Source organism: Xiphias gladius, chromosome 8 (genome assembly GCF_016859285.1).
Source record: "Xiphias gladius isolate SHS-SW01 ecotype Sanya breed wild chromosome 8, ASM1685928v1, whole genome shotgun sequence".
Taxonomy (NCBI): domain Eukaryota; kingdom Metazoa; phylum Chordata; class Actinopteri; order Istiophoriformes; family Xiphiidae; genus Xiphias; species Xiphias gladius.
In genome coordinates, this window is record NC_053407.1 from 23,650,456 (window position 1) to 23,674,856 (window position 24,401).

Below are 24,401 nucleotides of genomic sequence, written 5' to 3' on the forward strand. Positions count from 1 at the left end.
TAACTCAAGGTGGGACGTCAGTCATGGGTGGGTTATGAGAAAATCTGCTCTTGGGTACAGACGGGTAAAAGGCCCCAGCCCTAGAACTCCCAGACTGTAAGAGTCGACTACAAGTTTTTCAGTAGTTTGGTGTCTCTTTATGGTCATTTTTTTTGTGTGTTTTTACTGTCATTTTCTGTCTCTTTGTGGTTGTTTTCTGTCTCTTCGTGGTCATTTTTCACCTCTTTGTAGTCATTGTGTGTCTTTTAACTGAGCTCTATCGCTTTCAAACAAGAAATATCAGCAGTCTTCATACGGGGGCTCTGGTCCTGAGGACCCCCTGACTCCTCGGACCCCTGGGCATGTGCTCGGTAGAGGCCGCTTTCGGTTACACATCCATCCAAGGTCCACATGAGATGCGCTTTAAAGTTTAAAGTCAGCTCATAAATCAATTTTGAGTTAAAACCACCTTGGTCTAAGAAACATTCCTCAATTAAATCTATAAGACCAACAGACAGATGAAAATATCAGATATTTGAGATTGAAAAACACGGATTGGATTTTTAACATTGGCGGAACGCTTTTGACCCTTAGCGCTTGCCGTAGTCGGAGACAGCGTAATGGCAACCCTGTCTGACTCAAAACTTTTGACGCGACAAACTTTTTGAACTGCTATGTCTTTCACACTCCTGGCAGCTGGTTTCAGGCAGCTCCATCTTGTACTTTTTAAAGCCGCGTCGACCGCCAGTTGAAACGAAGGCCAAACGGCGATCTTCAAGATGTGAATATGTGTGCTGCTAACTTTAAGTGCTCCAAAGATGCATCGCCGATAGCTAACGGTAGCTAAGCTAGCCACTCAGCAAAGTTAGCTGAAGTTGTTGCGTGTGTCGCGGGATTTCAAATGTCATACCGGACAGCAAACCGACGCTAACTCATCAACGCGCCTGTTTTTGGCTTTGGTCGGTTGGTGTTTCATATCAAAATGTGTCGCTTCCTGCGCTACTGTATCAGCCACTGCCTTCATGCAGCGATGACCCGGCTGGAAGAGGTCAACGGAGAGGTGAGCATGTGGTCGTCGGTCCGGTGGCTGGGCTACCTGTCCGGTCTCAACCTGCTGGTCGCCCTGTTCCTGGGGCTCTACGTCCGGTGGGAGAAGACCGCGGACTCCACTCTTCTTGTCATTTTCGTGTTGGCTCTGTGTGTCCTGGGGATAGCATGCGTATTGTACTACTACTTCAACATGGAGAGGATCAGCCACAGCCTGCTCCACCTGTGGTTCGGCTTTCTGCTGGGTCTGCTTTGCCTCATCGACAGCCCCGTCCTGGAGGCCGACGTGAAGGAGCAGGCGGCCAACTACATGCTGCTGGCCAGTGCGACCCTGAGGACGCTGTGGGCGCTCCTGGAGAGACTGCTGGGATGTGTCAGGTACCGCCCTGCCGTCCTCACCTCGGCAGAGCGGCTGGAGCTGGCGGGCTTCGCCAGCGCCAGCGCGGCGCTGCTCCTCCAGAAGTCCCTGAGCGTGATGGTGCTGCTGGTGGCGCTGGCCACGGTCATGGTTGCCCTCCGGATGAAGGTGGTCCTGGCTCCTGCAAACTTGACCTGCTTCGCCGTCCTCACCGCGGAGCTGTTCTTCAAGTCTCTGAACATCACCACCAACCCGTTCGCCGTCGCCTGCTTCTTCAGCCAGCTCATCTGCGACCCTCTGCTGGATTTCTACTTCAGCGGTCTCTCTGTGACCGAGCGCTGGCAGCCTTTCCTGGCCTGGAGGGGCCTGTGGCGCCGGCTGTCTCTCCTGCCTCTGCTGGTGGTGGAGGTGAGCCTCATCATCCTGGCCTCTGGGAAGCTGACGGACCTGGACCAGTGGTACTTGATGATCCCGGGCTTTGTGGTGTGTCTGCTCTTCTGGTCCATCTGCCACTTGGTGTTTGTCATCACTGTGTGGAGCTTTCACACCAAGCTCAGTGATTGTCAGAGGCTGTGCTTGTCGCAGGGGTCATGGTTCAGCGGACTGGACAAGGTCATGGCCTCAAAGGGCATGAGACACTTCTGCCTCATTTCGGAACCCCTGGTGCTCTTCACGCTGGTGACAACTGTTGCTGTTGCTGCTCTTTGTTGGCAGGTATGGGCAGCCGGACAACACATGTACTTTACAAGGAGACATCACTTATGAATGGCTTAATATCACAGGGCATTGTGGTGGCATTTTCAAAAGAAAAGCATGCTGCAGATAGGGAAATACTATTAAAAAGTAAGATAAACTGCCTTCAGGCTGTAAGTAATGATTTTTTTTCAATTTAAGCTGTCAGTTATTTTTCACTTAACTGTTTAGTCTATAAAATGTGAAAAATGCTCATCACAAGTTCCCAGATCCCAATTTTTTTGGCCTAAGCAATAGTCCCAACCCAAAGGCATTCAGTTTACAGTGATATGAAACAGACAAAAGCAGCAAATCATCAAACTGAAGGAGCAACAACCAGCAAATGTTTGGTATTTTGTTCGACAAATGATTTAAACAATTATATCAAGATTATTGTATCAAGTACTACACTGCAAAAAGTGTCAAATTAATACCTCGCCAGCATCTAATCAACAATTGCCATATTTACATTAGGGACCTATTTTTTAGGAGCATACTCTTGATTCCAATCTAAACTTGAAGATTGTGCTAAATTGTTGCATTGTAGATTCGTGGTGCATATGTTTGTGTTATGTGCTCCTTCACCGAAGTTTCCTTCTCGTCCATTCAATTCTAAACCAGTCTTTCATTGACTCATAAATGTGCTCTGCAGGCCTCCAGCAGCATCTTTGTGAGCATGTTTCTGCTCATCCTGTCTCTGGAGTCCCTGTTCCACGGGCTTTTCCACGAGCTCGGGAACAGCCTGGGAGGAACCTGTGTGGGCTACGCATTGGTCATCCCCACCAACTACTGCAGGTAGTGTGTAATGTAATGTATGACCGCTGGCAAGAGAAGGGAACAGTTACCAGCTGTGTTTAGGTAGACTGTGTGACCCAACCAGGATGTAAGTCAAGTAAAAAAAGAATTGCCATGATGTGTTGGCAGTTGGAAGAGCTAAAGGTCAAAATATTCCCCAGCTTAACATCAGTATTTTGTGTGTTGTCGTTCCTGATCATTTTGTGCATCTTGCCACACAACAGTAAGACATAGCTGGACTATGCTATTTCCTGTGCCGAGTTTTGATTCGATTCACTCACTTTAAGTCCTTCATTTTTGTTTGCTTGTCCTGTAGCCTTGATGGTCAGCCCATGCTGCTGCCTCCGGGCCAGGTGCAGGAGCTGAACACGCGCTCTACGGGCATTTTGAACAACGCGCAGCGTTTCTTCGCCCACCACCTGATTGAGATTTTCGGCTGTGACTATTCCACCAGCGGGGTGACTCTAGAGGCCCTGCAGGCCAAGATCAAATCCTTCTTGGAGCTCCGCACAGCAGACGGGCCTCGCCACGACACCTACGTGATCTTCTACAGCGGTCACACCCACAGAACTGGAGAGTGGGCACTGGCAGGTGAGAGGAGTATCAATTTTGTGTCAATAACTGACCTTTCAATGCTAAAAAAAATACAAGTTGGGGATGCACAATTAATTGCATTGTAATTGTGATCATAACATTGTCTAGATGGGCAACCTGCAAGTTTAATGTAACTGCATTTTCTATGTAAGGTTAAAGTCTTTTTATTTGGTTGTATGCTGTAGTGGCACTATTATAATAACAGAGTCTAGTTTTATTTGTAATCAGCCCCAAAAAGTTAATAATTGAAGTTGGTTTTCTGACATTTTAAAAATGTTCCATTGTATCATAAATTCTGTTCCCAAAAACTAATGAATATTCCTGATAAATAATTTTTTTTTCCGATATTGACCAAAACAATCAGCATTATTATTTGGCCATAAATGCACAGCCCTGTTATAAGGATCTAGTGTTGCAAATGTATTACTGAGTTTAGTGGTGTCTGAAGCGGCATTTAGACCGAGGGAAACTGAAACTAAATCAAGTCTAATGTTGGTTTAGGTGAGGCCTGCAGCTGCTATAGTCAGGATGAACCAACCCTCATACTGTATTTAATGGTAGGAGAAAGTCTGGGATACATAATTCCCTTTTTAAAAAACAAACTCTGTGGTTATTTTCGTAGCTTAGAACCCTCCCAAAATTTCCCTAAATTAGTAAGTTAAAAACAGTAATTTGTTTTTTACAGGTCAATATAGCTGTAGTCAAATAGGAACAGTTCTTATACAGGAAATGGACAACAGAGATTTCCTCATGTGTTATTTAAAACTAGGCCAATAAAATAGTCAGATAAGCAGTATCTACAATCTTTAAGCATTTCTTTTCATGTTTCTTCACTCTTAGATGATTATTGTGTGGTCAAGATTTCACGCTTCTTTTTTGAAGCAAGGCGAAAAAGAAAAAAAAAAAGACAGAAATGACCTTAACCACTTTCTTGGTTGTAATTTATTGTTTATTTAACATGGACAATGCACAGTGCATTTTTTTTTTTTACACCATTTATAGCTAAAAGCTAGTTTTCATCAGTAGACCCTGGACAGAAGCTGCTCATTCTACTCATGCACTTTCTGTCAGTGTGACCTGTAACGTGCCGGTCTCTGTGTTCATCATCAGGAGGAGACACTCTTCGCCTCGATCACATCTTGGAGTGGTGGAGGGAGAAGAACAGCAGCTGCTGTTCCCGCCTAATCCTGGTGCTCGACTGCGACAACTCGTTGTCGTGGGTGAGGCAGGTCAGGAATGTGGAGGGTCTGTACGTGGCCGTGCAGGGAGCGACGCTCGCCAGAGTGACAGATGTCGAGCTGCAGGACCTCCCGCAGCTCGGGGACTTCACTTCTCAGTGGGTGGAGTATAACTGCAACTCAAACAGTGACATCCAGTGGTCGGAGAGGGGCAGGCAGGTTTCTGCCGCCTACGGTATCTCCAAACACTGGAGCGACTACACGCTGCACCTGCCAACCGGAAGTGACGTCACCAACCACTGGCGCATGTACTTTCCCCGGATGACCTACCCGGTGGTCCAGTTGGCAGTGTGGTGCAGCAGCCTGAACCTGCTGTGGATCTGCAGCGTCTTCCTGCGCTGTCTCAAGAGAGTCAAGCTCAACTGGTTTCCACCAGCGATACTGGACACTGGCCAAGGCTTCAAACTGGTCAGATCTTAGAGATACGAAGAGGGCTATTGTTATTTGTAGAATCAATTACACACAAAATACGCTCTAAACCTAATGTAAAATAGGCAGCTACTGAATCAAACATTGTCGCCGCTAACCAGTGTCCTTTTTGTTACTGCAAAACTAATCACTTAGTTACTGATTGGTGCATTTTAAAAGTTTGTCTTTTCAGTACCAGTTTTTATACTCTTCGCAAGTTGTTTTATTAATGTGTGTTTTTAGCTTTGATTTAGCGATCTTAACATCCCCCTCAAACATATGTTAATTTGTGGGATGAAACTGAGCACATGTACATTATTTTTGCACATTTTTGCATTGCATTTACTGTTACATACATTTGCATTGGTGCCTTTTACCATAAAAAAAACACCAAAGAACATCAAGCTCACTTGGCTGACATTCTCAACATTTAAAGCAAAGAGGCTGTGGTACATTCTCAGAGGAAAATCTCAGGCATAAATTATATTCCAGGCAGTCTTTTTCTAGAGCTTAAAATTGTATATTACACATTTTCATAGTGAAATGATTCCTCTTATACTCCTCTGTACTTCACTATGCATTTTCTGCTCATAGATTTGAGCACAAATTTTTTGCACTGCTTAATGCTTTTTTTTGGGGGGGGGGGGGTTATATCCTCTTCAGCTGCTTGAGGGGGTCCAGAAAAAGTTGTAAAACTGTACTGATGAATGCAGTACATGCAGAGATGTGAACAAACTACAATATTTATCCCACACTAAACTCCAGGAGTTAAATGCATCGCACAATGACATGGGTTTTCTTTCTGGGGTTTGTTGGAGTTTATGGGCTATGCAAGATTGTTCTGATCAGTTTTATGTGTGTGCAAAGAGATTAGCTGTAAGAATGGATGAAACTATGCAATAAAAGACGAGTGGGACAGCTCATTGGATACATTCTGCCATTAACTAAATGAAGTAGCTTAATTCATGTGTCAGGCACCAGGAGAATGACAAGTATCTAATCTTCTATTCATTAATAGTAAATGGTCTAAACTAGGTAACACTTTTTTTATGGGGCTGCTATTTCCTAAAACTTTCTTGAAAATTTCGGAAAGAATTTATGTAATTTGGCTTTAGTTACAGGGAAAACAGAAAGTTTCGAGACTGTTAAGTTTAAAAAGTTTTCCAGAAAGATTTCCTTGAATGAACTGCTCCTTTTAAACCCAAATAAATATCTTTCGCTATTCCTTTATTATTGGAAATTTTAATCTTCATCTTGCCTGTGGACAAATTTGACGTCGTCAACTGGCCCTAATGATTTTGAAATGACATAGTTACTTTACAGGAAAGTATGAGGAATTTAGAGACCTGTAAATTAGAATATTACCAACCTGGGAACAGAACAAGGCGCTTCACATTCTCTCTCATTTACCTGTGCACACAAACACCACCGAAGTGTGGGGTTTAGTGTCCTGGTTACAGCCGTTAACATGCGGACCAGGTAGAGCCGGGGATTGCACCACCAGTCCGACAATCAGCAGGCAACCTGCTCCACTACCTGAAGCATGAGGAAACAGTGTTACTATTGTCAAAAAAAAAAAAAAAAAAGCAGCTCCAAAAGAGTGTGACTTGGCCAGAAGAAAATTAGATTACCAACTTTTCTTTGATTATTACTGACGATATACTGTAGTATGTGTTAAGCCCCTTTTTCTTTAAGTACCTGCTACTTCACCTTCAAAGTGGAGAGAAAGGTTGAATGGTTTCATGACAATCTCGCCTGTTTGTAGAAAAGAAGCCAACAGATACGGTTTACATAGTACATACAGTATCATAGTACTATCACATAACCGCAACAGATGAAAAGCAGTTTAAAAGTGGGTCAGAATTTAAAGTTACACTCACCTCTTTGTGATGTGATTTGTAAAGGATGAAACAGAGACTCTGCTAAACTCAGGTTTTCGTCAGATTTTATTGAAAACATTATAAAATTCTGTGGTGCAGCAGCATATTTCAGTTTTTAATGATCTTTAACATGTTCACATTTACACAAACCAAGTTGAAAATGGCTTTTACAGCAAGTTGCCAATGATCATTGTCAAGGAGACAAGAACACGGGGCGGACACAGTAACAAAAGATCTACCGCCCCCACGTGGCTGCAAATGAAACTACACTGAACCCTCAAACACACTAAAGGAAAAGGTCGGGGTTTATTTGTTTTTTGTTTTCTCGGCCAATTCATATTTTGTTCAACAGCTCTTGTATGAGTAGAGTCTCTGAATTCACCATTTCGTGATTTCAGAGCTGATGTGCAAATTCACGACTTGTGTTGGTTTAAGTCTGTAGTGACTTCAAACGAAAGCACTTCAATCAGTCCAAGGCGTGATCCCGGAAACAGTGAGGCCCCAGCCCACGTCTAAAACGCTTTCGTTAAAGAAAGGAGGGAAAAAAGCAAACTTCTGAACTTCTACCAAGTTCTCAAGCGACTGAATCGGCACAGCACAGAATGACGAGTACAAAGTTTGACATATCAGCTAAAGGTTTTAGGGTTTTAAATTTGCACAGCAATCTCTATTCAAAAAAGAGGGTGAAATATGCAAACAGTTACAGTCTGGATAAGCATGGATATGAGCTTTGCATAAATTAAAAACTTAAGAACTTCATCTCAGTGTTTGTGGCAAAATAAACTGATAAATAATGACCATACCCTCTCATTTGAAAAGCAGATTGTGCTTGATTACATTCACAAAAAAAAAAAAAAAAAAAAAAAAAATCACTATAGTATCTTTGAACACCAGCTTAGTTTTACAACAGGAAAATTTGGAGCTAGATTCACGGACGTCATCTACTTTGTCATCAACTATGTAGTATTTAGCCACCGGGACACAATGAGTAACACACAGAAGTTTACAACTGATTCTCTTTACAGCCACAAGACCTGAAGAGGACAAAGACTAAAGCTTCTTTTAGAAACAGTTTGAATATCTAGCAAGACAAGGGTGTTATTTTCAGTTTGACCGTGTTGGATTTTTTTTTCAACATAAAGCTTATTTTGTTGTATCACTTAAGAAAAGTTTGGATAATTTCTCCAACACTGCAACTAACAACTATTTTATATATTGATTCATCTGCTTATTATTTACTTGACTAATCAATTTGTCTGTAAAATGTCAGAAAAGAGTGAAAAATGGTCATAAGTTTGACAAGAAGTTTGAAGACGACAAATTATAAATTGTTTTTTTGTCCGACCAGTAGTCGGAACCCAAAGGTATTCAGTTCGCTATCGCATAAGACAGAAGCTGCTACCAGGGGATCGACAAATCGATTAATCGACTAAAGGTTTAAGCTCCACATTTAATAACTTTAAAACTGATAAGGAAAGGTCACTGAGTTGATTTCACATCAGACACACTCAGTGTTACGGAAACGAGGGGGGGGGTTTGACATCCCATCATTGTCCAGGTAAATTCGGTTTCAGCAGTCTTACCTCCAGGTGTCAATGTTTGCAACACAAAAGTTCAAGTGGTTTTGGGTGGCATTTATGGCTTTAGCAAGAATGAGATCTAAGCTTTGGCTGATTGCATGTGCAATATGGCAACCCCGCCCCACCCCCACACCCCAACACCCCCACAGAGCTGGAAAGGTTTGTTCTCTGCCCAAACCTCAACACAACTGACCCTACAGTAAACCTTCAATTCCCCCCTCTCTAAATACGGTCTGTTCTCATTTTGTTTCAGCTACCTCAGTCACCGCAGAACATGAAATTTTAATAAAATTCAAGAGTTAACTGAAAAAAAACAAAAAAAGAACATTTGGCATAAAAAGAATCAGATATTAAACTCACACTCTGATGTGACTGAATGACCCAACAGTGGAGCCAAGCCGTAGATACCGTCCTGTTACGGTGGAGACACCTCCAGATTCATTCATGACTTCGTTCGTCCGTTCGTTACTGTGCTGTATGTGAGCGAACAGGTCTCCGTCAGAGGGAAACTGAGCACAGCTTTCCATCAGTGTGATTGTCGTGGATCTGTTCATTAGAGTGCCGCAGTTTTCTCAGTACCTCATTTCACAAAAAAAGATCTTGAGAACAATCTAGAGTTCATAATCGTGTTACCCTAAAGAAATAACACCAGTGATAACAAAACATCTACAAAAGAAACACCCAAACTATATCTCATATATCATGTATAGTATCAGCAGTTAAATACCTAGAATATGGTACATATTGATTTATTTTTTTTAACAACTCATTCTTTTCAAGAACAAAGCCTGAGAGGAGAGAACGGCCTTGGCTGGTTTTCCTCTCTTCTCTGTGTCTGAGGGAGGATCTCAAGCGGACCTCCAGTCTCAGTGTTTCCAGGAATGAGGAACCTGAACTGTAAATGAAAAGCTGATATTGTCTCCCACTTGTAAACAATGTATCAAAAATCTGGGACCAAACCTAAGAAACGTGTGCTATAAACTGTGAAAAATGCATGGGAATCCATAGACAAAGAACGTGTCATTTTAACTGAACATAACAGAAATGTGTCAAAGCTTAATTTTAACCGCTGCTTTTCAAAACTGCAGCCAAAGACCGAAAAGCAGTGGACAATGAACGGAATCCAGATCAGTCATTACATCTACAGAAACTGCTCCAAATACTCTCCATTTTCTCATCTGCAGTGATGCGACTGCACAGCCCAGGACGAAGCACATTTACAGTGGCGGACATGTTCCTGACACTCATCTCTTGTCTTCTAAGACAAAGTGCAGCTGAGAAAATGGAAACTGCTGTCGACTGCAGGTCAAGAGCCTATCTACTTCCCTGGTCACCTATGTCCCTCCTTCCACTACTCGACCTCTCTTTGATTCAGCTTTTTCGTCCCCCCCCCCCCCGTCACTCAACATCTGAAGAAAATGTATAAATAAAACAAACATGTATCTCGTCTATTATAATTCCCCAAATGTTCTTAAAAAATAGAATGAGGTAAATCCCTGTAGTATGACAAAAACGTGACAATGCACCAAATGAAAATTGCCCCTTCCACCCCTCGCCTCTGCTGGATGACTACTTGCTTCATGTAGGCACACAACAGCACATGCGTGTCCATCTGTTTGTCTCCTGCAATCTTCTCATTTTTTCCTATCAAACCTGGTCCTTTTTCCTTCAGCAGCTGCTGACTGACTGGCTGGCTCCGACCCACCAACACCCCCCCACCACCCACCCACCCCCCACCCTCAGGACTTCCTCTGCCGCAGTGTCTCGGAGCTGCCGTTCAGTTTGCTGCGCCCAGAGGGGGTGGTTGTGCTGCCGTTGCCCAGAAGGCGGTCCCGGTCAGCAGGGACTTCCTGTTTGCGTCGACGGGTCTCTTTGTAGCGGAGCGTGATGTCACTGTGAGAGGAAAGAAGGAAAATAGACATGCTATTAATAGAATATCAGCAACAGGAACACTTCTTCCCAACTAGTTTCTGTTCTGCTCACTTTTATTTTCTCAATGTCTTTTCTCACAGAGGCCTCCTTTAAACGGTTTATTGGAAAAGCTGCAACATGTTCCTGAGATTTCAATGTCCATTTCTAAGCTAAACAGCTACCTATTATTACACTGGTCCATATTTTTAGACCTCATCCCTTTAAGAAAAATAACAATGATTATTTTGTTAGAAAGAAACATCTCCCATGAGTTGTAGACCAAGGTTTGCTGTCAAAGCCTCAAAATAATCATCTGTTCGTCTTATTACAGTGATTTTTGCTATGCAGTACAGAAAGAGATAGACATTTATCTTATAATATATCTAGAGCCCCCTCCTACCATATTTCAGGTTTTAAGAAAGACATATCAAAAGAAATACTCAAAATGCTCAATGAGAAAACCAGATTAGTTACAGAAGCTACTGCCGCTTGGAAAAGGGGGGCCAGACTTCGGTTGAGACTATATATAATTCACCTACCTCAGTTAAATGCCAACTGTCTGGCACTTTCCCCTGTAGTGATGGAGATGTTAATTTGTAAGCATCAAATGTCACATCCAGTGTATTAAGGGGGGGAATATTTAACAAGAAATTGCTGATTTTACTTGAGCTCATATTGCTCTACAGCTTTCTATATAATCAACCAAAATGGCTAATGTGGGTATGTCATACATTTGTTAACAGAGGACAATTCAAAATCCTGGTTATTTGTGTGTCCCGGATCAAAAATCTGGCAACAAGAACAGCAGCAATCAGTGACACTGAGAAAAGGGGGCCTCCCAAGCACACTTAATGTTGGAGCACCAAAACATGAAGGCCTTTATATTGGTAGTCAACTTCTTATAATGAGTGACTGGCTCCCACATTCAATTTTTGGCTTCCGTGCACCAATTTGGTTTTAGCAACATCTGAATCAGCACCTTGTGACAGCTGGTGGGTTGTTTAGTCCCTGTCAATCAAATCTGATCAAACCACAGAGGCCTGATGAGGCAGATTAGCTGAGTTTGAGCATCAAACCCTTAATAAAGATGCTTTTAAACTCTTGAGTTTTGCTTATTGAGTCATAAATATATAATGTTAGAAAAATACTTAAGATATGAAGCCAACTTTTCCAGGGCTTTAAGTCAAACAGCACCCTAATACTCACCTTTGTCTGATTATAAAGTGGAGTATTAAATGAGGGAGAGGAATATGACACACCTGAACTTGTCCAACTGGGTTAAATAGTACTTGCAGATAATTCCTTCCCATTTCTACTTGTCTCGTTCTGCTTGTAGTGGCAGACGAGCTGGGTTTTCTGCAGCTGAATAACTTTGATCGAGGAGACTGTCAGTGAAAGTAAGTATATTATATTACGGTATATTCAAAGAAAGTGATGGTCGAAATGCTTCTCTGAATGATCCTTTGTGGCAAAGCTGACTTGTCTGTAACCAAAGAAGGCTAAAACAAACTATGGAAAGTATTTGCAAATACGATTTCACCCAGGTCTGAGCAACTACGACGTGGCATGCTTTAACGTCTGTACTGTATGACTGGAGGGAGGTGCACCATGAGAAGTGGTGGAGCTGATCTGATTGGCTCTCATCAAATGATGGGCAGTTTAGTCGGAGGGGCCGGCGTGCTGAGTGGGACATAATGTGTGTGGGGTGAGCAAACAGTTCCTCTATGTCTCATTCAATGAGCCCTTGTGTCTCCTGTCTATCACTTCTACACTGCCAGCACGAGCAGGCTGTCTTCTGAAACGCTTAACTGACTGCAAATGCGAATAAAAATGATGTGAAGGAAACACTAAAAAAATGAAGATGATAAAAATGCACCACAGCAAAAGTGCCATGCGTGAGATGGATCCATGTGGAGCGACATCTGTATTGTCAAAAGGATCCCAAAGATCCTCTGGATATAATTAAGGATCCAAATAGTGATGTATTAGAGAAAAAATACAAGATACAACACTGCTGATAGGGGGCAGTGGATGGAGCCAAGTGCCTCTCTCCTATACCTACCTCACTGGACATGGACATTACTGCTGAGCATGAGCGGGAAGGAGTGGGAGGTTTAGGGAAGGAGAGAGGGAGAAAGGGAGGGAGGACGGGGGAGGCAAAGAAGGGGGAGAAAACAGACAAGAAGCTTAACATGCTGGGGCAGGGCTATGCTTAACAGGCAAAGTACTCAACAAACCAAAAGGAACCTAAATCATGTCGCTGCATGAGGTCATGAGGAAAAAACAAAATCAAATACAGGACCACTTGCTAAAACTCAGGTTTTAGCAACTATTTATTAAAACTGCACAAGCTGGTGTTACGTGACTGCAAAACAGCTCAATCAACTCCTCCCTTCTTTGGTATGCGCTCCTGTTTTTTACACCCAGTCAGAGAACAAGCAGGCTTGTCCATGCTTTTGCATGGCTCTTACAATCTAAACTAACAACACAGCTGAAAACAAATCTGGATTATTAAATTTCATGGTTGCAGACCATTTTTGTAATTTATTTTTGATTTTTGCAAAAAGATTATTTGCACCAAAATAATTTCTTCACTCGGATGAACACAGGGTTTTATAATTTGTTTTAAGCATCCATGTCTTACATGTGTGAAGTAGCTTTGTAACTAATTTTGTCTTAATTCCCAGTTATAACCCCAATTTCCCCATTTACTCCTACCCTCTGCTTACCGGATGAAAAACCGCCACAGAGTCCAGGTAAAGATGAGGAGGATTCCTAATAACCAGCACTGCATAATGAAGAAGGGGATGGGCAGCAAGATGGTGTTGGGGTCATACTTGACCACTATGAGGAACTCAGTCACTGTGATTGCTGCCACCAGCCACGCCTGCTGGCCAAGCTTCTTGTGGAACTTCCTGATGGGAATATTACATAAGGTCTTGTTATGGAGAAGTAATGTAACTGGGAGGATGTTTTTAAATACAGTGCATATTAAATCGTAACAGCACTCAAGGTCAGTGTGGCTCATACAGCTGCATGAAGCTTTCTACACAATGCTCTATATACACAGAAAGAAAATAGCTAGTCTGTAAGCTGCCTGAAAGTTACAGCACAGTTATACCCATCAATTAAGACAAGGCTGCTGGGAGGCAACACATAATGCAAAGCTAACTGGTACATTTACTCACCAGTTTCCCACCATTGCCGACTGAAACCCAGTCATTATGCTACAGTAAGCTTCACTGAACTGTTCTGGATGGATTCTGTTACTAGTAATGCCATCGATGGAGTGATAGTGGGCGTGACAACGGAAGACTTTCCTTAAAGATTACCTTAAAAATATTACCAAAAATCCTTTGGCCTGTGCTGTCAATTATTAAAGACAATGCAACAGTGCTTGCATATTTGTCAGGCGGGCAGAAATGCTTGCTTTCTCTAGGCGGATGTGATAAGAAGCTAACACTGTCAGTCAGGTAAAATACACTCACTCCTTAAGTGTGTCTGAGGGTTTGCCGACAACAACCTCAAAGGCAGCGCATTCTGATACATGATTTGTCTCTTAGCACTAAACTGGATATAAGAGTTTAATGAGTTTTAATGTCCTACAATGACCACCAGCACAGATTCAACGTCCACATACAGTAACTATCAGTGAAAACATCCCTTTGCAGGTTGGATTTATGGGAATTATCAGTGCTGTCAGAACAACACACAGCGACCAGTTGTTTAATGGGCCTATGTATTCCCTCCCTCTCACTATGGTGTCGCTTATTTTCTTCTTTTCTGCGTGAAAATTTAGCGCTACCATCCAATCAGACATGGAGGAAAGTCAGCAGCAAACACGTCATCTAAACCTGGTTTATATAACAGTGACATTATGCGTTACACGGTGCATTATGAAAACTGAATGTCAGCAAGTACTTTACACAATACTTGAAATACATCTGTGTTATGAATCACTGCTCCAGTTACTGTCTGCCTAATCCTAAGTGTCGCTCACTGTATTTGTACATGTGATCAACCTCTACTTCAGTCCAACCCCTGCCCTCTCCAGCAGTCAACTTCACGCTGCTGCTACTCACGGGTCGTCCATGAAGTCGTAGATCTCCCTCATGGCTACGCCTCCCACGTTGACAAAAAAGACCAGGCGGAGCAGCACCAGGTAGTGTTCAGGAGGCATCCACAAGACGAATTTCAGGTAGAAGGTGTTCAGTTCTGCCAGGAGGAACTGGGGAGGGAAAAGACAAAATAACACGCATCTCATATCCTGGAGCAATGAAATCATAATTGAGTAGAATAAAACAGAAGAGGACACCTTTTACATCCTGTACCAATTACTTAGTCATATTTACATTTGTGGGTGCAAACTCATCATGTTTTTATACATTAAAAATTATTATAAAATATAATTCTATCTGTTAATTGAATATTAATTATAAAATAATTATTCTATTAATTGTATATTAAAATTATGTTAGTAAAGGGAGAACACAACTATTACTGATATTAAAAGTTCATAATCTGATCACTTTTCCAAATAGTTGTTGATTATTTACTCTGTAAAATGTAAAAAAACGGAATCGATATTCATCTGAACAAGTCTTAAAATCTTATATAAGCCTGTAACATAACCAACAATCAAAAATGTAATCAGACTACATTACTGAGCTATATTTAAGACTTTGTGAAATTAATTCAGCTTGCAGAAATGATGGCAAAAAAAAGCTGAATAAAAAAAGGAATAGGTTTGGGGACAGGAATTGTGTAGTGGTGACTCTTTTTAGAGTCTATTCTCTTTGTCTCTCAGTGTGTATGTTTCGTTTATAAGTCAACATTTGGGTTATGAAGTTTAAGTAATGTGGGCTCATTCTTGGTAATGTGGAGTATGTTGAAGATATGTATGGTGAGGTTACATGTTTAATTTTAATATTTTCAATTCAACAGTATTGTAATCTTATTCTTTGTTGCCCCAGAGTCCCCTTTTTTAAGTCAATAAAATAAAGGATAATTCTTACCATAAAGATTATGCCTAACACAGCAAGCCAGCGACGAAGGTTTGAAGCAGGCTTCCACTCAAACTTCACCCAACTGTACGGTGTAAACTGGAATGCTATACGCTTTATCTTCCCCCTGGGAGGCACACGGCAGAGATACGGTTAGAAATGAACATAAGCAAACTTCTAACACAGAAATGTTTATACTTTTGTAATTAAAGGGGCAATACCAACCCGCTAATTATAGTTATTTCAAAGGTCAAAGTAGAAGTTCTGTCAAAAAACTAGACAATATATTTAAGCATGAACATTATACCCTATATCTGTCACACAACAGAGACACTTAATGTTAAGGAAATATATTTGTGAGTGTAAAGTCGTACTTGTACGTAGGAATGTTCCACAGGCCCTGCCACTGGTAGGGCTTCATTGACAACCAGGCCAGGGTCTTCATACCACAGTAGATCCCCAAGCCATTACACACCAACACATCCATGATCCACTAGGGAGAGAAATCATAACAATTTTAATCAAAGGGTAAAAAAGGCCATAGTAACGCTCCTACACAAGCTTGACCCACTTACACAGGTTTGTTAGATCACACCTTTTCTTAAGACTGTGTGGGTGCATAAAGATCGAGCTTGACCTAAATCTCCCTGACACGCCTATTAGTTATGTTGCAGCCTATGGAGAGGTAAAGCCCACACTTTATCATTCCTTTAAGACTGTGGAGTTTGGTGACCTCAGAAAAAAAAAAATCCCAGCATAGCTCCTCATACCTTAAACCTGACAAGAGGTTTGTCCGAATGGAATCATTGTGCATGTACATCCTCTGAGGCAAAATAACCTTTTGTTTTGAGAATAGTTGCTCCATTTTAAACAGTGTATATATAGTAGATATTCACGGTATATTCTACATGCAGCCTATAAACATGTACTGTAATCCATATTTACAGTAAATAAGCAGTTGTTTGTCTAACAACTTAAGTAACCGCCCTTACTTCCTACTAACACGGTCTACTTAATATGTTTTTACAGTCAACAGTTTATCCTTATATAATACCTCAACTATTCGTCTGTTGTTTAAACTATATTTGGTTGTTTTCTTGCAGTATTCACTTGGTTTCCCCTGCTATCGCTTGTGTTGCTTAGACCGCAGAGTTACCCACTGGTATAATACACAGTTCTTATCATACAAACAAATGGCAATTTAATTGATATCATAAATCTCAATAGCAAAAGTGAAACGGCTTTAATAAAGCACCAGCAAGCTTCAGGTACCAAGATATTAAAAAAAAAAAAAAAAAAAAAAATCACGATGCTTCCCCAACTCTTAAAGTAGGACACTACTACACACTGTCCTCATCATTTTCTCGGTATTAGATTCGTCTTGAGGGAACACATGTTGTTCTTACTGTCTAACTGCAAACCACTGTCTCATTGCGGACCACTCCATAATAACCGAAGAAGTGTGAAAGTGTGTAGCACAGTAGCATGTAAGCAAAGAAGAAGAAAGGCATTATGTGTACTCACATGGTCCCACCAGCACTCAGAGAAGTTAGGTAACTGGTGTTCCAGGCTGTATTCCAGGAATTCAAACATGACACTGATTATCATACACATCCACCAATCCCGGATCATCAGAGTCTGAGGAAGAAAAATAGAGCAAAAGGGGAGGGTGAGTAGGAGGAGGTCAGGCAGATACCATAGAAAGAAAAACTTGATATTGCACTTTGCTGAAAATTGAAACAGAGCACACTGGTGCTTCTCAATGTGTTTCACACAACAGCAGACTGAAGACCTGGGTTATCAATTTATTATAGAAAAGACCGATCAAGGACAGCTTTTTTTTTTTAAACATACGGATCCACCACTCGTTGTGAGATATTGAGTTGAAATTGAGATTCTTTCAATTATCCATCCGGATTCTTTATTTGTAAATTTATAGGTTTTATCCCAGTATTGTAATAACATATGAGTTGGCACTCATATGATTTAGGTGCTTGGGAATCGCAGTGGGTCAGATTTATGAAAATCTTTTCCTCTTAATATATTAAATATTAAATGTAATTATTGTTTTCAGTCTGTGCATGTCAACAGGATTGACAGCTGTAAATAGACTTTACTTGCTCAACTGCTCTGATGACGAAGCAAATGGAAAGTTGGTCTGGTTTTTGTTTGACCAGTTGAAATGGTGACAGGCTGTTCTTTACACAGTCACTGGACAATAACAGTCTAGTTGAGGCCAGTACGTTGTGAGTGCATTCTAGGTGTACAGTGTTCAGTCGTGTTCAGTGTGTTAGGCAGCCTACTCCATACTTACCTTGATATACCATCCCAGGAAGTGCGCTGGAACAAAGCCATCCATCTTGTCCTTTAGAAACAAACCAGCATGTTGAATTAACATCTTCTCGTCATAAAAAATACCCTCAAGCTTCTATTTATCTTGTCAAATTCAATCCTAACACACAATTACCATACAGGAAGGTAGCTCTTTTTCACACCTGTTACATCAACAAGCTCAGCTTTAGCTTTGTTAAATTGCATGTCACTTTGTCAGCTGCTGAATGTCAAAGCAAAAACATGGCATGGTAGTGCATTGTCTCTGGTGTAACTCAGCGTGAAAAGAAAAAAAAATAATAAAACATATCCATGATACACTCTTAACTAAAGCTGCAACAATTAGTTGATTACTCAATTAGTCAATGGGCAGAAAAGTACTCAACAACAAAATCTGATAATCAGTTAATTATTTTGTTCATTTTTTAAGCAAAAATGCCAAAGCAATTCTCTCTGGTTGCAGCTTCTCAAATGTGAGGATTTGATGAGTTTTTTTAATAGCATCCTTCAACCACAAAGCATTTCTATTCATTCATCCCTGCCTGGTGGTTTAGCACATTTTAGTTTATTATGTTCTTTTACATACAAATCCATATCTGTCTTATGCTCAATAAAATTTTATTTCTAAATATCTGGTCATAATTTGACATTTTGAAAAGGCTTTAATTTAGTGGTGGCTACAGTGGTTTGACCCACTCTGAGAAGCTGAAATCAGTCCAACAGTAGAGTTAGGGCCCGATCGTGGCGGCGGCAGCAGACTCTCCCGCCAGGGGGAGAAGAAGGCCTGGTTCTAACTGAAGGACTAGTTAAACTGCATCAGACACAAGCTGCACACAGGCACACTAAGTGTGTTTGCGTGTGTATGCATGAGTGAGAAAGAGACCAAAAAAATAATAAAACATATCCATGATACACTCTTAACTAAAGCTGCAACAATTAGTTGATTACTCAATTAGTCAATGGGCAGAAAAGTACTCAACAACAAAATCTGATAATCAGTTAATTATTTTGTTCATTTTTTAAGCAAAAATGCCAAAGCAATTCTCTCTGGTTGCAGCTTCTCAAATGTGAGGATTTGATGAGTTTTTTTTAATAGCATCCTTCAACCACAAAGCATTTCTATTCATTCATCCCTGCCTGGTGGTTTAGCACATTTTAGTTTATTATGTTCTTTTACATACAAATCCATATCTGTCTTATGCTCAATAAAATTTTATTTCTAAATATCTGGTCATAATTTGACATTTTGAAAAGGCTTTAATTTAGAGGTGGCTACAGTGGTTTGACCCACTCTGAGAAGCTGAAATCAGTCCAACAGTAGAGTTAGGGCCCGATCATGGCGGCGGCAGCAGACTCTCCCGCCAGGGGGAGAAGAAGGCCTGGTTCTAACTGAAGGACTAGTTAAACTGCATCAGACACAAGCTGCACACAGGCACACTAAGTGTGTTTGCGTGTGTATGCATGAGTGAGAAAGAGACCAAAAAAAAAAAAAAGCAAAGGAGAAAGAGACAGGGAAGGAGAACTAAGGGAGAGCGAGTGTGTGAATTGGCGAGTGAAAGGAACAAAAAAAAAGGGAAAGAGAGGATTCTCTCAATTTCACAGTAGTGCAGAGGGATGTGTTCAGACTCAGTAAGGCAGCCACAATATTCAAGATCTGGGTCGTTTCCTTACTAATAATAGGTCAGAAATTTCATTTCTCTGAAGGTGGCCTCTTACAAGGGAGTTTTCAGCAGAAATACGTAGCTGTCACCCCAATGAGTCATACAAACCCTAAAAAACTGAAAAGAAGGGGTGTACGGATGACAGACAATAAAATACGACAGAATGAATCAAATAGTCTCACCCAGATGTTGTGGAAGGGGTCAGTGGTGTTGCCTGGGTCATAGATGAGGCAGTTGCCTCCATAGTCGCGCTCTGGGAGGGGTACCCCCAGTTTGGGGTCAATGTACTTCATGAACTGTCGTCCATCATGCACAGTCTGGATAACAGGGTTAACAGGAGAAGCACAGAAACTGTCAGCACTTATTCTCCCTGAAAAAGTAGGTTCATGGAGACACAGAGCCCATATTGAGAGCACAAGAAAAATGTTGCAGTTTGATTTTTTTTAGTTCATCATTAAAGAAAACCGATATATTCAGCATATTGAAATGCTTTCAAATAAACAGATGCTGTAGTTAATCATACTGTCAACATCTCAGCTCCACAAATCATGATTTCTAATCATTTTGATTATCAACCATGATTAACAAAAAAAAAAAAAAAGCAAGAATCATTTTTGCTGAAAACTACAAAAATAATTTCTCCATACTTTTGTTTTCACTGCATATCACTTTTACAGTGTTTGTACAATCAGTTTCAAGTGCATCTGTGCAACTGGGCACTCTGCATTCTTTAGAAAGTTTTTTTCAGTTAATTATACATTTTTGTGGCATAAAATAGGAGTTTTTAATGCTTTCACCAAGCTGCAATTTAAATTTTTTCTTGCATAAGTCAAGAAGGCCTAAGTATTTAAACGGCTTTAACAGCGTCCGGGCCTGTGGAGATATAGTTTGCCAGCTGTATGGTTTTACTACTTTAGGTTGTGACTCAGCAATAGACATTTTAATTAAACCTAGAGAGAGAAAAGGGGCTTCCAGGGTTCCAGATGTAGGATCAGATCACAGCAGAAAAAAGCACCAGTGATTGGAGCAGAACTCTCAACAAAATCCTATCTTTTGGCCAGTGTCTTAGACAAGGTTTTAAGATTCTTTTATGGACTCCACCACATGGTTTTTCACGATGTTGCATTGCTTTGGTGCCTGGACACCACACAAGCCAAGATTTAAACCAAAGGTCAGTGTGAACTTAAAGAAAATTGACAGCTCCGTCAGAGCTCTGGTGCCGTGTTCTGGGAGCAGAGACTGCGCCACCAAAATGGTCAAGTCAAACACCCAAGAAAGATGTGCATTCCTTGTAATTGACATACTTTCAGTGTGCATGTGATTGCTATATGGTTTTCCCTTCGGCAGTGTATTTGTATGTGCATATTTTGATGTATGCATTCCAGCTCTGGGTGTTTTAATGCGAGTGTTCCAGCCGATCGAGGCATCAATGTTATCGGTGCACCCACCTGGAATAGGATGAAGATGAGGAAGAGCTCGTAGACAACAGTGACACAAAGCCAGAACCGCCAGTAAGCTACAGAGAGAGAGGGAGAGAGAGCAAGAGCGAGAGCGAGAGCAAGAGCGAGAGCAAGGGCGAGAGAGAGAGATGGTGATAGTTGTAGCAACAATTTATACTGGACATGAGCTGTGTCAGCATCCAAAAATAAAAAGAACACATGTTGAATTACATCTGGGAATTAATAGGACTTCAGTCTTGGTCTCTCTGTAGTTTAAGGGGGGTAGATGAAAATTTATGTACCTGTTATACTGTCTGAAATCATACCAAAGCATTATTCTGAGATTTGGTGGTTTTAACTTTGCAGAATTTCCCCTGAATTATATCTAAATTAAGCTGTTCGGTACACATAGATTATAGTGTGTTTTTTCTACTACCAAGGATAAAGTGAAATTCAGTAAGGTAAGTGAAAGGATTAAAATAAACTGTGGTAAAAGCCAGGGGCTATTTTAGTAGCACCTTGAACTAATTCCCCACACAAGATGAAGTTACTTTTTTAAAACTGAACTGTTACTGCTACTGTAATATCTTGTGAATTTATATTTATAAGCTCAGTTTGCTGTGACCCTCTCAGCTGGTGACCCAGTGGGAGTTGCAGGTTGTAAATCTTGAACATCCCTCCGGATCTTTTCCCAGAATGCAAACCTGTGGAGTTTCAACTTGACTGCAACAACATGAACAACAACTGAACCTACTTGGCTGTATCAACAGATCAGAGTGTATAATGCAGTCACTCAGTACACACACAAAAACAAAACCCCCTTGTCTTTCGCTCCACAAAAGGAGGGGGCAGGAAGGCACAAGTAACAGTGGCCCAAATTCTTGCCCGGCCACTTCATACCTCCAACAACTGACAATATTCAGCGGTGTCTCCATCTGTCCTCCACACCCTGTTATCTTACCTCCTCCTTTTCCCTCCGGAGATAGTTGTGTGGTGTGTGAGAGACGAGATGTGTCTCCTACATGAATGACCTCGTTAAAACCTTAATAGCAAACTACTTTTAAGAACTGCACTGCTTAAATGAGAGACACTTTTTTTGTGTGTAGCAGATAAAATAAATAAAGAAATAAATTTTTTAAAAAAGTACACAGTGTGATGGTTAGGCTAATATACTCAACATGTGATACATCAACACCTAAACAGTTTGATGAAGTCTAGAAAATAATTTTAACATACTGCAGCTGATGCTGTAATCAAAATCCACAAACAGCAAGTTTAAACTCCTGGGTAAAGAAAAAATAAAGTACCGTTTTCAATAATGATGCAGACTCATGAAAAAACTCAACTACCACAGTGCCTGTGCTGCATTCGGGCACCATACAGTTTAATTTCTGGGTTCAACTGAACCACAGGATTTGTCTATTGCAACCTAGCACATAGTGATTACAGGTTTATGAACAATGTAAGCTTTTATAAAGTGCTCAAACAACCTTCCAATTTCTTTGTTTGAGGAAAGGCTGGGCGTGTATAAGTACAGAACATTATCCGACAAATCAATCTTCCTCTCTCCTTTCCCTCTCGGCTCCCTCTTAAATCCACCAGCTACCAGTTTCTTCGCCGTGACATCATTTCAAAAGTCCTCTCTTTCCTTCCTCTACCATTTGGAAATATCAAAGACGTTTCATATTAAATTTGCATGGCTCTTACAAAGCATATCTTTTTGTTTTTGTTTTTTTTTTTTAAATAAAGTGGCTACACCAATAACACATGCTCGAAGCCCTTTGGCTAAGCCTAACTGTTGTTGTTTTTACCTACAGTTTAAATGCTACCATATTAAATTGGAACTGGAAACAAACACATGCATCAGAGGTGTCCCATTATACTATTCGTTTAAAAGAAATACCTGCCAGCCAGACACAACTGAGAATTCTCCATGGCCATGTAATGCCAACTATGTATGCAATTTAATGTATGCCAAGGGTTGCTGTTCAAGTTCTGCAATGGACTATGTTTATTTACCTCAACCTTGTGGATATAGCATGTCATGAATGAATTGGGATTGCAGTGGTATAGAGTTAGATTAGCAGGATTAAGACCATAGGGAATCTTTTATGCCTCTTGTTGGATGTCCTTTTTCTGCATTTAAACTGCAGCTCTCTGATCCGTGGGAAAGGTTTATGTGTTTAGCTGGAGTGAGTAGGGCCTGTTAAAGCAAGTGCATCATTTCCACGTTTAAACTATTCACTGAGCACTACAGTCCTTTAGATATTGCTGCTACAAGCCAGGAAAGGCTACAACAAACTAAAGATTTTCACCTAGTGTGGACTTTTGTTTGTGGGTGTCTATCTTGTTCTCTAACTGTTTTGAATGGACCCAACCCATGCCAGGAAAATACTTCACCTGCCTTCAGCAGAAGTCTTCATTTACTCAGATGTCTCCTTTACTTTGTCAATTACAATTAGCCAGCTTTTGTGTGTATTGATTCCCAGCACTCACAGGATCTAAACATCATATTAGAAGCCGACATGAGATTCTCAAATGTTACTATTGATCGAAAGTGGTGGTAACTGCACTCTTAGGTTCTCCTACCCATCTACACAGGAAGGCAAAGGAGAAACAATCAATGGATCATTAAAAAGTCAGCTTCACTTTGCACTTGAGCTTCTACTGATAATAGCATGCTATATGAACCGCGTAAAGTTCCTGTCAATTACTGTGATGGCAGGTGAATTTTCAATATCTCAGTTTGTAAACAAGTGCTTGTTCGTGCTTAGGAGGCTGTTCATAGATGCATTTCAACCTTTTCACTTATCTGTAAAGTATACACAGGGCAAAAAAAAAAGTCACTCTGACATATTCTGGATGTGATTCAAAGTGGAATAAAACAGCTCTGTAACAGCTTGAATGACTTGAATCTAAGTGTGAAATTTAACCTGCACTGGCAAACTCTTAACTTTTCTTTGGTTTTTGTTCGGCATTTTACCCTTCATTAGGCAGCTGATAGTATACAGACAGACACAATGAAAGGTAAGAGAAAGAGGGGCATGAAATGCAACAAGGGTCCCCGGAAATGTGGGGATAGTTGTGTAATAAAGATGGGATACATCTTAACTATTCAGCTGCTGTACTAGGATGCCCAAACTCTGTAACTTTTAAAGAAAAGTGCTTTGACTGAGATTTCTGGCATTAAGAAAATGAACATTTTTGGGAAAAGCAGGTTTGTTTATGTGATAAATGTACTCGTCTTACCTGGATGTGGTCTTGTGAATGGTCCATCTTTGGCTTGCGTCACTCCAAAACAGAGGAACACCAGGATGCTGGCAACAATTCCCCTAAAGGAGCACAATTACAAACACAGAAAAATGTAATTTGAAGTTCATGCTATACTATTTACAGTATATTCAAATAATAACCCCCCCAACCCTTAAAAAAGCCCATCCATCCT

The 24,401-nt window shown here is 40.9% G+C and overlaps 2 protein-coding genes across 3 annotated transcripts in view; one reads left to right on the forward strand and one right to left on the reverse strand.

Moving 5' to 3' along the window:
* Positions 1–377: 377 nt before the first annotated feature.
* On the forward strand, positions 378–6,381 carry tmem168b (transmembrane protein 168b). The gene is made up of 4 exons (XM_040133162.1): positions 378–2,098; positions 2,769–2,911; positions 3,228–3,502; positions 4,616–6,381. Exons 1-4 carry the CDS (start codon positions 962–964, stop codon positions 5,161–5,163), a joined length of 2,103 nt encoding a protein of 700 aa, XP_039989096.1. The 5' UTR covers positions 378–961; the 3' UTR covers positions 5,164–6,381.
* A 3,969-nt stretch (positions 6,382–10,350) lies between these two features.
* ptdss2 (phosphatidylserine synthase 2) overlaps positions 10,351–24,401 on the reverse strand; it is a 24,211-nt gene continuing 10,160 nt past the window's right edge. The window contains exons 4-14 of one of the 2 annotated variants that reach the window (XM_040134234.1): positions 24,206–24,288; positions 20,966–21,033; positions 19,700–19,834; positions 17,840–17,890; positions 17,050–17,163; positions 15,900–16,018; positions 15,538–15,652; positions 14,605–14,750; positions 13,252–13,437; positions 12,585–12,604; positions 10,397–10,504 (exon numbers count right to left, since the gene is read on the reverse strand). In XM_040134234.1, coding sequence (XP_039990168.1) covers positions 12,586–12,604; positions 13,252–13,437; positions 14,605–14,750; positions 15,538–15,652; positions 15,900–16,018; positions 17,050–17,163; positions 17,840–17,890; positions 19,700–19,834; positions 20,966–21,033; positions 24,206–24,288 — 1,036 coding nt within the window. In that variant the 3' untranslated portion in view covers positions 10,397–10,504; position 12,585. Of the gene's footprint in view, positions 10,505–12,584; positions 12,605–13,251; positions 13,438–14,604; positions 14,751–15,537; positions 15,653–15,899; positions 16,019–17,049; positions 17,164–17,839; positions 17,891–19,699; positions 19,835–20,965; positions 21,034–24,205; positions 24,289–24,401 lie in introns of both variants that reach the window. The other variant, XM_040134233.1, reaches the window with a different exon arrangement.

Bases quoted from the DNA above. Each gene is read 5' to 3' on its own strand.
- tmem168b (XM_040133162.1), top strand. From the start codon at position 962: ATGTGTCGCTTCCTGCGCTACTGTATCAGCCACTGCCTTCATGCAGCG. The intron at 2,099-2,768 runs GTATGGGCAGCC...TGTGCTCTGCAG, and splicing joins TTGCTGCTCTTTGTTGGCAG to GCCTCCAGCAGCATCTTTGT. The intron at 3,503-4,615 runs GTGAGAGGAGTA...GTTCATCATCAG, and splicing joins TGGAGAGTGGGCACTGGCAG to GAGGAGACACTCTTCGCCTC.